This window comes from Eleginops maclovinus, chromosome 5 (assembly GCF_036324505.1).
Source record: "Eleginops maclovinus isolate JMC-PN-2008 ecotype Puerto Natales chromosome 5, JC_Emac_rtc_rv5, whole genome shotgun sequence".
Classification (NCBI taxonomy): Eukaryota; Metazoa; Chordata; class Actinopteri; order Perciformes; family Eleginopidae; genus Eleginops; species Eleginops maclovinus.
This window is the reverse complement of record NC_086353.1, coordinates 21,746,175-21,759,697: the sequence shown is the minus strand read 5'-3', so window position 1 is coordinate 21,759,697 and position 13,523 is coordinate 21,746,175. Positions and strand designations below refer to the sequence as shown.

The window sequence follows — 13,523 nt, the reverse complement described above, 5'->3', positions numbered from 1 at the left end:
CTGGTGTGTTTTTGCGTGTGTGTGTGTGTGTGTGTGTGTGTGTGTGTGTGTGTGTGTGACTCTCTCTGTCGTCAGTCAGGTATTCAACCAGGGTGCCTCTCTCTCCTCGTCTTCTCTCCCTGTTATTCCCCTCTTACGGTTTCTCCTTCCTGTGATGTTGTTAGCTGTGTGTGTGTGCGCGCCCCATTTCAGATTCTGGGTTCCACCTTGTGTGTTTGAGTTTGCGAGGGGGGGCAGGATAGGCGTAGTATGGATGGAGGGGCTTGGATACCCCTTAGGATTCGCTACCTTCCCCGCTGGCACCACACAGGCTCCTATCAGCTCTACCCAGGTGAGGACACAGCTGCTTCAAGTGCTCCTTATCGGACTAAATTAAAATTAAGTGCAACAAGATCAGACATAATGACAGCAGACGCTTTGATGTTGATTATCAGTTAAGCTTTGTTTCAGTTACTGAGAAGCCAAGTATAAAAGAAGTCCCCACCATCCCAACATGCAGACGGTTTGGTAATAAATGGTTTTCTTTTAACTGCCAGCTGCAGAGTTAACGTGTCTCTACGAAAGTGTGAGTGGAGCTGTTGTTGCCAGTCTGAATGGCGTTTACTGTTATACAGTGCTGCTCTGACGTCTCATTTCTCCGTAGTCATTACAAGATAAAAATGAATTTATTGTCAGCTTTAGAAATGTTGTGTTTATAAGAACTCTGACCTCACTGAGTCATTAGCATTTCACAGTTATATATCTCGAAGTGGCTGATGTAATATTGCATGCTTAGTTAGATGTTGATAACACATTTTACAAAAATATTCACTAATCTTACATAAAGTCTTTGAAAACTCAGTTAAATTATTATATTATTGAATATTCTTTTGTATTGGTTTTCAGTTTCCATGGCCTTTAATACCTTATTCCTTGAATGTTGAATAGAATTTGAGTAATGAAGGTGTCGAAAAAGTTCCTATCTTTCTTTAGTTGACAATTTGCTGACTTTATAGGTCTTTTTTTACTTTGTTTGTTGGCCTAGTTGACATGTGATGTGTTGTGATGATGATCAAACATTGACATTATTAGTGTACAATATGAATAATGCAATGGATTCATGTTTTCCTCTCATTCACTGCGATAGTTAGATGATGAAAGCACAAGTCCTGAGAGCTGTTTACGATGAAACTGAATGAGAGTGAATGAACAGTTCGGAAAAAAGAAAATAACCCCAGTGTGAAGTGTGAAACCTCTCTTTGATAAACATGATAAAGGTAAAAAACCGGGGAAATCACACTGGATTTATTCATCAACAGCTGGGTTTCTAAATTTAAAAAGAGACAGGAAATAGCTTTGAGCAGCAGAGTGCTCTTTCAGCTTATTTTCCGGATTTGCTCCATCTCGGGCACCTGATCGCTGATGCCCTCCCTCTGGCTGTTCTTGTTTTTTGTTTTATCTCAACTGATCATCCCACTTTCCGTTGATCTGGCGTGAAGCTCTGTTATTTTGGGGATTCTCAGCCTCTTTCTTGGACCTTTGCTCTGCAAGTCTGTAAAATCCTTAGGAGCACAGCATTGGCCTCATGTTGGGAATAAAATACAAAACTCCTTCATTTAATTATGTTAAAAAAGTGCCTTTTGTGTAGCTGGTGTTTTAGGTGATAGACAAATAGTTTAATGCTGTTGGGACTCAATCAAATAGAATGTGAAATTCAATAACTAGACACATAAAGATAACATGTGATAAGAGCATATAGTCAACACATTTCAACAGTTCTGATCTGAATGGTGTGGATCTTCAGGGACACCTAACAGCTGTCAGTCATACTCATCAAAGTGTATCATCTTTACCAGCTGCGAATGAAAAGTTGGTTCTGTTTTTTCCCCTAGCAAATATTTGTGTGTGTGTGTGTGTGTGTGTGTGTGTGTGTGTGTGTGTGTGTGTGTGTGTGTGTGTGTGTGTGTGTGTGCGTGTGCGTGTGCGTGTGCGTGCGTGTTGTGTGTGTGTGTGTCACCAAGGCAAAATTTGCCGAGAGAGAAACCTAACTTGGCAGTAACTTCACCGCTAGTTGTTTTGAGTAAATTGTCAGGTGTTTCAGATTTTGTGACTACCGCAACTGGATGACACTGTTTAGGATGCATTAACAACAGGTTTCTTGTTTAGATAAAAAAATGCAGATTGAGCTTCAAGGGGGTCTGGGGTAGAAAGTGCGAAATGGGTTATTGGCCCCCTAGCTTCACGCTCCTGGACCAATTTCACGTTGTGGCTTTCGAGATCACGGTCTGATATAATGCAGAACATGGGAGCTTATTTCGTATTTGGACAGATTAAATAAAATAAAAAAAGACTAAAATGTGTATCTTCGAATTCCCTTAAAAAATACAGAAAAGGCATATCGTGTTATATTATCTTATGTCATAACCCGTTCCTTGGACTGTACTAGTAATAAGAGAGAATGAATGGATCAAATCTCTAATACCAGTATCTGAGGGATAGTATGAGTGAAAGTGTGCTATATGGGTGTTGTGTTGTAAAGTGAAAGATAAAGCAACAACAACACAGCCGAAACACATGTGGGCTTGGGAAGTCCACCAGACAGGCGTCTACTCTTGCCTTATTAAAGCAGACAATGCAAAAGACTGTGCGGAACAATCCATTTAGTTTTAACCATATCACCCACCCCAAACCACCATTGAGTATTCTGTTGTGGATGTGCATGTACAGTTAAAAAGAATGGTGATTAAAAAAACTGAGATGAGAACATTTTTAATCATTGCACTACCAATAAAGTCGTCTTGAAAAGGACGAAGAGTTCTCACTGAAGTCACTTCCAATACAACTGTTTAATGTTGTGTGTGTTTGTGTGTTTTAAAGAACTAAACAGTGTGGAGCTGCAGGGCTGCAGCAGCGACAACAGTCTGAACAGTAATGCCAGCCTGCCCAGTGTTCAGAGCCACCGCCGCCACTCGGAGCGGAGAGTGGCCAGCTGGGCTGTCTGCTTCGAGAGACTGCTGCAGGACCCTGTGGGAGTCCGCTACTTCTCGGTACTGTAACACACATGGCCAGTGTCTGCTCGCACATTCAAACTGTGGATATGTTTCCCTAAATGTTCCAGTTTTTCCTAATGCTTTGTGCTTGTGTTGCAGGAGTTCCTAAAGAAAGAGTTCAGCGAGGAGAACATCCTGTTCTGGCAGGCTTGTGAGTTCTTCAGCCACGTCCCTGAGAATGACAAGAAGCAGGTAAAAGACACACACACACACACACATGCTTCCATTTACACCACAATAATGAGTGAGATGCTACATGTTAAAGGTATATTTCTCCACTTAATTGACCATTATTATATCGATTACTCTACTATAGTTTTGCTGTTTTTAACAGGGCCCCATTGAATGGAACTCAATTTTTGGTGTCCATACCGTAGAAGCATGCGAGAATCCATTTTTTTTAAGAATTCAATATCAGGGCTTGAAATGTATATACAAATTATCATTTTTAAGTTCTCTTTAATCATCTCCTGTAACTCCTTCTTTTACTCTCTGTTTTTTTATTTTACACATCAACTTTCTCCAGCTCTCTCAGCGCGCCAGGGAGATCTACAACAGCTTCCTGTCCAGTAAAGCCACAACACCGGTCAACATTGATAGTCAAGCCCAGCTTGCCGACGACATTCTCAACGCCCCCCGACCTGAAATGTTCAAGGAGCAGCAGCAGCAGGTAGTTTTACACACACACACACACACACACACACACACACACACACACACACACACACACACACACACACACACACACACACACACACACACACACACACACACACACACACACAGCACGAGATGAGCTTCTCCAAAATGCCCATCAGCTTAGCATCCATTTTTCCAGTGTTACTTTTCAGTTTGCCAATCCTCTCAAACCATTTAAATTTGTCCTTTTATTTGACCTTTTATTTTAAATCCTCAGCCCATTGCATTGTGTCCCTTCTCTTCTTGTGTTCTATCGCTTTTCCTTATTTAATTTAGTCTTTTTCTACCCTCTTCTTTCTGGGTTTGCTCATTCCTTCCTGCATTTTTCTGTTCTCCGCTGATTACTTCCTTTTCTTTCTTTTCACCTCTTTAGATCTTTAACCTGATGAAGTTCGACAGCTACACCCGGTTCCTCAAGTCTCTGCTGTACCAGGAGTGTATGCTGGCGGAGGTGGAGGGAAGGCCCCTGCCAGACCCTTACCACATCCCAAGCAGCCCCAACTCCAAACACAGCACCACCAGCTCCGACCGCTCCAACCTGTCCACACCCAAGAAGGTAAGACAGAAACGCAAAGCCTCCACAAGCTCTTCCGTTTGGCTGCGTCTTGTCACAGTTTTCACAGTATTAGTGTATAAGTATAAGTATACACAGAAAATGTTTGAAATAAATAATACAAACTTTTTTCTAAGATCTGGAATAAGACTTGACATTGTCACCTAGTAGAAAAAAATATGATTCATTCTGGGGTGTGATGAAAGCACAGCGTTTGGTTTGTCTCTATTTATTTTTGTGTCTTCCCTCGTTAGGTTTTTATTTATCCTTTTATCCTCTGGTGGGTTTCTTGTGTTGGCACCTGTGCTCTGTGGCCCTTAATTTATTTTGTTTGTGCCTTATAGGAGGACAAAAAGAGCAAGTCGGGCAGGTCTTTAAATGATGACTCTAAGGATGATTCAGGAGATCGGAAGAAAGGCTTGTTCTTTTCTTGGTCGCGCAACAGGAGCTTCGGCAAAGGACCGAAAAAACGAGAGCTGGCCGACTTCAACTACAGTCAGTAGTTTAAGACGTGATTAAATGTTATTGTTTGTGTGGATAGCCTCATCATTGGGGGGCTATTTTTCAAGTTGGATATAGAGGTTTGTAGATTACCCTTTTGACTGATGTGTGTATTCTCTTTCAGATTTCTCTGGCAGCAATGGTCGCCGTGAGTCCCAGGGCTCGCTGTCTTCTGGAGCCAGTCTGGAGCTGGGGACGCCGGGGTCGGGGAAGAATGAAGTCAGTCTGGAATAAAACATCCCCCTCAGATAATTAGTTTAGACATTGCAGTCAAAGGCACAAAGTCATTCATTTCATGAATAAGCAGTTTCATCTGCTCTCTTCCTCTCAATGTATCTCAGTAAGAACATAAACACATTTAGATTAGTAAAATATCACTATCTCCTCTCCCCTAACTCTCTGTCTCTGTTTTATTCCTTCAGGTTGATGTTTCCCGCGGCGCAGTGTCGGTGTCAGCAGAGCGTGGGGGAAGCAGTGCCCCCTTGAGGCAGTGTAACATAAGCTTGCCGGACGGCTCCTGTTGCTCAGTACCACTGAGGGCAGGGGTGTCCATCAGGGACCTGTTGCTGGGCCTCTGTGAGAAGCTCTGCATCAACCTGGCAGCTATAGACCTGTTCCTGGTCGGAGGGGAGAAGGTACCACACATACTTCACATGCTGCTGACCAAAAGACTGTTAGTGTGGGCTTCAAAGATTCTTCATACAAATGATCATGATTTTAAAGCAACAATTAATATTTTGTATACACACAATAGGTTCAAAGACGATGTGTTACTGTATGTGCAGGTGTGAAAGAAGTACTCAGACCTATTACTTAGGTAAAATAAATAATACTGAAAAAAAACTCATGTTATACTATTATAAGTCACAGTCCTGCATTCAAAATCTTAATTAGGTAAAAGTACCGAAGTATTGGGATCAAAATGCATTAAAAAGTAGAAGTGCTTGTTACGCATACTGGCCCATTTGAGAATCATTTATATTAAATGACTGGATTATGATTATTGATGCGTTAGCATATTTGTCAGAGCTGTTAAATGTGGAGCAGATTTTAAGTACTACATATGTACTGCTGCTGGGTATTTGAACCTATAACTGTCTGTCAGTGTTATTGTTTCTGTTAATGTTAAAGTTGTATTAGATTATAATATCAATCTGTAAAGAAACTGGTGACTAACGCTGTTAAGAAAAATGTAGTGGATTGAAATGTACCACATTTTCTTCAGAAATTCAGTTCAAAATTGTACTTTAGTACGTACTTGATTAAATGTATCAAGTTACTTCCCACTTTTATTTATGTAAACAGTGTTGCCTGTAGTGATTACTTCAGACTCTGAAGTGATTTTGCCTATGCAGCTTTGTTTGTGGTCTTGTGGCAAACAACGTCCCTATTTTGATTGATAAAATGCAAGTCATCTCCGCTTTCAAATGTCGCAGTTAGTGTTTGATGCTCTGAGTAAAAAGAGTTATAGATACAGGTGTGATCTGTTCTTTTGATCTTGACGTTTTATATGAAGCACTTTCAATTTCTTGTTACTGGATGTTTTGTCTAAATTCATTTATTAGTCTTTAAAACATGCTCATAACAGCACCCAGAGAATCAGTCGGTGGTTCAGAGAGCTGTAATTCTCACATGTTTTATCTTTTGCTGTTATATTTAACAGTCAGTGATTACACTTCCAAATCTTTCATAATGACCCATCTCTCGTATTCTCTGCCTCACTCTATCAGCCACTTGTTTTAGACCAAGACTGTATGACGTTGTGCTCGCGGGACCTCAGACTAGAAAAACGCACCCTCTTCAGGTATGTTAATCTTGAGATCTTACTATAACCTTTCAAACCCTTCAAACCTGTACTGCGAGTAAAACTGAGAGAAAAAATGCTTGTTGTGAAACCACGGTTATACAACTGGGTATAAAGGCCATTGAACGAAAACAAACATTGCCCTTTTTATAGAAGAGCTCTTGAATTTCCAAGAGAAAAGTCATAAATGCATCAGAAAAAAACTCGAGTTGCTATTTTCCAGTATAATGTGGTATGTTCATGAGAAAAAATGCAAGATGCGATCAAGCTCATTAGATAGAAGATGCCCTTGGTAAACAGGAAACGCCTCAGAGATATGTTTGTGAGGAGGGAACATTTTCGTTATACCACTATTTTTATAGTTTTAACCCTTCGTCTTCCTGGAATCATTTGTTTATGCCCCTCAATATATCAGATGCATGATTAGAACTTTATTTACTTTACTTTTCTTCTCCTCCAGACTTGACTTGGTCCCTATTAACCGCTCTGTGGGCCTAAAAGCAAAACCAACTAAGCCTGTGACGGAGGTCCTCCGGCCAGTAGTGGCCAAATACGGCCTCCACTTGGCTAACTTAGTGGCACGCATTGTAAGTCCATACTCATTCTGGCTGCATTTAGATAGACAAAATTACATACAGTCAGCGCATGTGATGACGTCATGTTATGTGTGATGCAGAGTGGGGAGTCGGAGCCATTAGATCTCGGTCTTCCTATATCCAACCTGGACGGGCTGCGAGTGGTATTAGACCTTGCAGAAAACACTCCTGCAAAAGGTTAGGAACACACATGCAGTTGCTATCATTACAAAATGTAATCACATAACATAACACGTGTATATGTATTGCTGTGTCACTGTCTTTCCTTCATCCAGCAGACAAACAGAAAGCAGCTCCCTCCAAGAACCTCGTTGTGGCCTCCACCAGCAGAAACCAATCGGCAACAGTAAGATCCTCCCCCAGCATCTTTTTGCCCGTTTCCTTCTCGCTCTGGAATGTTCCATAACCCACAGAATGTCTCCACTTCCCGGTTGATGATGTCACGCTACTAAGTGTCTCTCTCGCTGTTGCCAATCACCCATGTCTGTTTGCAACGTGTCAAAAATATGCGCAGGTGTATGATGTGTCTCTGTTGACGTTGGGGCTGTTCGTGTTTATTTACTGTATGTGCACTGTCGCTGCGGAGCCCTGTCACACTCTCCAGGTTCCTAATGTTCCATTATTGTGGTGTTCCTGTGGCTGAATGCATCGTCAACTTTTCTCTCTTGGTTTGCTGGTTCTCTTTCTTCCTTAACAAACCAAGTGGAAGGGCAATCGAAGCCCATCCTTGTGCAGCATTTGCTGGGTCTCAGAGCCTGGAAGACTCCCTCTGTGCAGCTGGAAAGCTCTTAGTTGGTGGTGGCAGTAGAACTATAGAATGCTGTGCGGGTTTTTCTTGTTATGATTGTGGCTTCAAAGTAATATTTTACCCCCCAAAATGATCATTTGCATATAAAATACCCACCCTTTGTTACCTTGAACTTGTGAAAAAACTTTTCACGCGTGTCTCAAAAACAAAGAACGCAAAAACAGAAAAAATCTTAATGAATTAACGTTAACGTGGTTTAAAAATAGCTAAACTATATCAAAACATCTGTTTAGCAACTCTCGTGAAACTGCAGTATTATCTAAGTCACATTTATGAAGTACTATTCTCACTTCTTCCCTCTTACAAGCATTTTTTGTTAAAACCTTACTATGAAATGTACTTCGGACTCACTGATACAAATATTTAGTTTTAATACTGCACGAGTAGAATTTCAGTTAGTAAATGGATCCTTTATTTATTTATATTGTCTTCCTCTCTGTAATTATTTCATACACCGTGGAAGCATTAAAAATGTTTTGGTATCATTTTTGGAGTCATTGATATACAAATGATCATTTTGGGGGTGAAGTATTCTTTAACCTGATTGGTGGCCATCTGTAAAGGTCATGTTTTGCTTTATTGGTTGATTATTTATAGATTTTTGATAATGCTAGTTGTGTCCCATTTGATTGGCAGTAGTGCGGCTTTATGAAGAAGAGCGTTGGTTCCTCTGGTGTCGTGGTGTGTTGTACTGTTAGCCTACGTGTTGGTGATGCTTAGCACACAGTGTTAAGCATTGTGCTTGTCTGAATGGAACATCCCACCTGTCTTTCCATTATAATCTAACATAGATATATGTTTTACTAGAATTACTCTCTATACATGTCATTGATGATAGTCACACAAAACCATATTCATTATCCTTATTAGATAGTCCATCTTAAAAATATTTGCCCCATTCCCCCTATTAAATTGTTCTCATTTGACACTCATTCATCACCCTCCCCACAATTAGTAGCACTAGTCCCTGCCGTGTTGTCATTACGTGCGCCCGTACTTGTACCATCATCACTCACCAGGGCTCTAACGGCCCGCTCCGCTCTCCTTGTGGCCTTCCAGGGGGAGGACAGGCCGTCAGGGAAAGCTGGTTCAGCCCGCCCCCATGGGGAAAACGGGAAGACTGGGCCCAGCCCTGACACAGGCAGCCAGCCCTTACCCAACCACTCTGTCTCTCTTCATAAGGCTCCGGAGAAAAGAAAGCAGAAAAAGATTAATATAGATGAAGCTGAAGGTAAAGACTGAACAACCTCCATCTCTCTCTGTCTCTTTTGTTTCCGTAGCTTGGTTGCTGTGATCACACTAACCCTTTTGCCTGTCTGCCATGTTGCAGACGCAGCACCTTCCAAAGCTAGCTAGCTACATGTAGCACAGTCACCTCTGCTCACACTGAATGTAGCTTTGACTTGTCTAACTGATTAATACAAACCCTCTGGTGCATGCTTTCTCAATCACAAGTGTTTTTTAAGATGGTAATGTTGGTTGTTATTCATTTATTTGTGTGTGCGTGTGCTTGTGTGTGTCTGTGCACCTGTGTGCATGTGCCCGCAGAGTTCTTCGACCTCATATCCAAAGCTCAGAGCAACCGAGCAGACGACCAGCGAGGCCTGCTAAACAAAAGCGACCTGCAGCTCCCAGACTTTCTGCGCTTGTCGCCAGTGACAACCAACCGGGCCGCACCTCCTCCCTACGACCTTGAGCCCAGTTGCTCCACCCCTCACGGCCGTAACCCCAACAACGGCAGCCTCCCTAGCAGCGGTCGCAGGGGCAATAAGGCCAACAGCAATGACAGGGGAGGAGGAGGAGGAGGAGGCGGGGGAGGCGGCGTCCACTTGCTCAACGCGAGCCATCAGTCCCAGAGCTTGGACTCCGCGCTGGGAACTGAGAGTGGAGGGGGGAGGAAAGCCAGGGCAACCCCTCCGTTTCCTGGCACCATCTCCCCCATCCACCCGTCCACCCGGGGGGCCCAGCCTGCTCTCCTCCAGGACTCCAGGGGGGAATCTGTCCAGATGCTGGAGGAGGACACGCTGTCCGACCTGACTCTGGTGGGAGAGGGGGACATTAACAGCCCTAGCCTCAACTACGTTACTCCCTCGGCCCTACAGTGCAAACCCCACCCCTTACCCCAACAGCAAGCACAGGACGGGCGGCCTAGCTCAGGTACTTACCCGGTGTGAAAAACGTTTGAACTTTCATCTCTTCCTTCACCTGACTATAGGACAGCACCCTCGACAAAGTCGGTTTGAAGTTCTTTGTCAGTCACATTTGGCCCAGAATGCATCCATGCCTCCTCCCTTTATTTCATGAATTGGCTGTAAAATACATTAAGTAATGTAAAAGACTGAGTTTGCCGTACAAACGAGTGTTAATTAGTTAAAACCAAGGATTTTGTGGTAAGCACTACACTGCCGCCAGCATCTACTTTGAGTCAACAGCAGCCGGAAGATAAACTAGTTCAGACACATAAAGGGAGGAGAAGTGGATGCATTAGGCTCAGACAGAACTTGTCCAGACATTTCCCTTCTGTGTGGTTTGTATCTGTGTGAACCTATGAGCGGATTTGCTGTGGATTACTTTCCGGAGACGTTAGCTCGAGGACAAGCTTACGACGAAACGCCAACGACCAGTGCCAAACTCTCTCCTCCACCCTCCTCCAGTGTACAGAATCTAACAATGCACTTTAGCCAATTACAAACAACACATCTTTTCACATGTTTATAAAACATTTTTCAACCTGTTTTTTTTTTTTATTTTACTATCAAAACGTATGTTTGACAGCGGTAGGATCAGTGCATTTGCTAACAAACACTAGCTGTTCCAAATTTTGCGTGACCCATATATTTTCAACTTGTTACATCCTTTTGAGCACACTGCATGCTGACACAGCTGGCCCGACCCCATAAATACAAACACATGCTACAGGAACACACACATCTGCTCAGCTGTTTCTACAGGACACAGTACACTCTGTGTCTCCATTGCTGTTCCCTCACCTCAGGCATTTCTCGTGTCACTCATGAAAACAGACTGCAGCGAGAGCGCACACATGGAATCTCGCTCTCTGACGAAAATGATCCAGAGCCTGTGCACTGACATTGTAAAAAGACTGTTTTTCCTCTCCATTTCTCTTCTTTGCACTACATCATACTGCAGCACACATTTTTGTCGAGCAATTCAACAGTGTCTGGAAAATAACGGGCTAACGCGTTTCAAACACTCTTACTTTAGCCTTTACTATATTCTCAAGAAGACATTAATTTATCCCACATCCTTTTTCATTTGTACAACCTTTCAGTTAAAAGTATTAATTTGTACATAGTCATCTTTGTGAATTCACAATTTTTTGCCGTAGTCATTGTTGGATGGCAGTGCAGCCATGCTGTTTAGAATATAAATACATTCTCCTCTCTTCTGTTCAGTTGACTGTACTGTCTGTAAATAGATCAAATAAATGTTTTAACGGTTGAACTCTCTGTAGAGCCTCATGTAAGAAGCCTCCTTTCTTTTTTTAGACTTTTAATAATAACCATTCTTCTCACTTCATTTGCCGTCAGTGTGTGTGTCTCAGATTTGTTCTCACCACTTGTGCATGAAGGTGCAGAGCTGCTAGGTGTTTTTATGCATCTCAATTTCTTGATTTTTAATGTCAAACCCCATGGGAACAGCCAGAAGTGGAGTGTTACTTCTGATGTAAAGTTGTAAGGTACTTCTCACATTTTTAATTACCAATCACTCTTAGGAACTCTCTGTCAAGAACACGGTCAAGAAATATGGAAAAGGCTGAAATAAAGAAAACCGTACAACCAAACATTTTTTTCAGTTTGGCCATATAGAGAATTACAAGTGTCCATCTCCGCACTAAAATATTTTTCATGTGCAATTGTGCTACGAGTGGTTTGAACATCAGGTACACCGTCTCAGTCTCTTAGTGAAACGTTCCACTGTAGTTGGATGATTTTGCAACTAAGAATTATTCATCATTTTGTTATTAACAATACTATTCTGAAGACATACATTTTCCCCCAGCTGCTATACTTTTGTTTATCTAAAAGCTGTAGTTACTTTGCACTTTAGGTTTTTACACAAAAATAAGTAAGTGTTTGATAAAACTTAAGGAATTGCACAAACTGAAATGTTTTACTCTGAAAGTTACCAATAGCTTTCCTTGTTTAATCGATACCAAAACCCACCAAGAGACTCTTCAGATTATTTTTCCTCTGTTTTCGACCTTGGACCGCTTCATTCATTTATACAACCTTTCTCACATTTATCTTACTTGATATTCCTCTCCTCTCTCTTTCTATTGCCTCGTGTTTGTTTGTGTGTGCGTGCGTGTGCATGCGTGTGCGCGCAGGTCTTTTGTTTCTTGGTACAAAGGCTTTTGGGGGGACTGGGTTATTAGCTATGCTTGGGTTCCCCTCTGCTCAACGCCTTGTTAGGCAAGCTTTGTCATACTAAGTTCTTTGGTAGCCTACAAACAAAACTAGCTTCTGTTTCTTACTCGTCCTCATTCTCACACACACACACACACACACACACACACACACACACACACACACACACACACACACACACACACACACACACACACACACACACACACTTATTTCAACTTAACACGTACATACTCGTACAAACACAGAGCATCAAATCTTTGTGTTTTTTTTTATCACATGACTTTTCTTATTCTCTAGCTGTTTTCATGAACAAATGTTCGGTGTTATTGAGTTTTGTTTCATCAGGGCTGACATGTGTCAACAGCAGCAACTGTATTTATAGTCCATACAGTGTATCAAGTAAAACATGACTTCAAAGACACAAAGGGAGAGAGAAAAGACCATTCTTTGCCTCTCATTGTTTCTTCCTTCTGGTTTACAGACACGAACAATCCAGGTTTTCATTGACTGTGATGAACGATTCTTTGAGACAAAAAACAAGGATCAATATCTTGAAGGACAGTGGATAAGGGAATGATCTCCTTTATAGTGTCTAGTGATGAAGGAGACAAAAGAGCCTTAATGACAAACATACAATTATTTTGGACACTTAAGTAAAATCCATTTTAAATATATCACCATAAACCAATCTCTTGGTGTAATTCCTGTTCTCATGCTCAATGACCCAATGAGTTATCAGATTGTAGCTGTAATTCCATGGGAAACCATTGTTCACACAAACCGTTTTTATGAATACAGTTGGGATTTTGGTGCTTCAATTCACTGGCTCTTGTTGGGACCATTGCCCACACCCACTGCTGGCCAACAAAATAATTGCCTGTGCTTGAGAACATTTATCTTCTCATCTCAAGTGGCTCCATCTGCTGGTAAAAGAAGTAATTTAAAAAATGATTGGTTGAACATAAATAGTACTTTCAACATTAGGTACTTAACTATGTGAGTGACTAAGCAAAAGAAGTTTACATTTGAACTTTTATAGAACTTAAATCTAATCAAAGGCTTGTGTTTTCAATCAAACTGAAAATGTCTAATTTGTCCCTACAACAAAGCTAACAGGGATGAGGGAGGTGTTAATTGAC

General features: G+C 41.7%; 1 protein-coding gene across 4 annotated transcripts in view; it reads left to right on the top strand.

Annotated features, from left to right (window-relative positions):
- The window catches only part of rgs12b (regulator of G protein signaling 12b), a 47,169-nt gene extending 35,709 nt beyond the window's left edge, over positions 1-11,460 (top strand). The window contains exons 7-19 of one of the 4 annotated variants that reach the window (XM_063884705.1): positions 2,857-3,026; positions 3,129-3,221; positions 3,556-3,699; positions 4,102-4,284; positions 4,626-4,776; positions 4,907-5,001; positions 5,205-5,417; positions 6,513-6,586; positions 7,047-7,173; positions 7,263-7,359; positions 7,461-7,528; positions 9,050-9,221; positions 9,539-11,460. In XM_063884705.1, the coding sequence (XP_063740775.1) occupies positions 2,857-3,026; positions 3,129-3,221; positions 3,556-3,699; positions 4,102-4,284; positions 4,626-4,776; positions 4,907-5,001; positions 5,205-5,417; positions 6,513-6,586; positions 7,047-7,173; positions 7,263-7,359; positions 7,461-7,528; positions 9,050-9,221; positions 9,539-10,164 (2,213 nt within the window). In that variant the 3' untranslated portion in view covers positions 10,165-11,460. Of the gene's footprint in view, positions 1-2,856; positions 3,027-3,128; positions 3,222-3,555; positions 3,700-4,101; positions 4,285-4,625; positions 4,777-4,906; positions 5,002-5,204; positions 5,418-6,512; positions 6,587-7,046; positions 7,174-7,262; positions 7,360-7,457; positions 7,529-9,049; positions 9,222-9,538 lie in introns of all 4 variants that reach the window. The other 3 variants (XM_063884704.1, XM_063884707.1, XM_063884706.1) reach the window with 3 other exon arrangements.
- Positions 11,461-13,523: the final 2,063 nt, after the last annotated feature.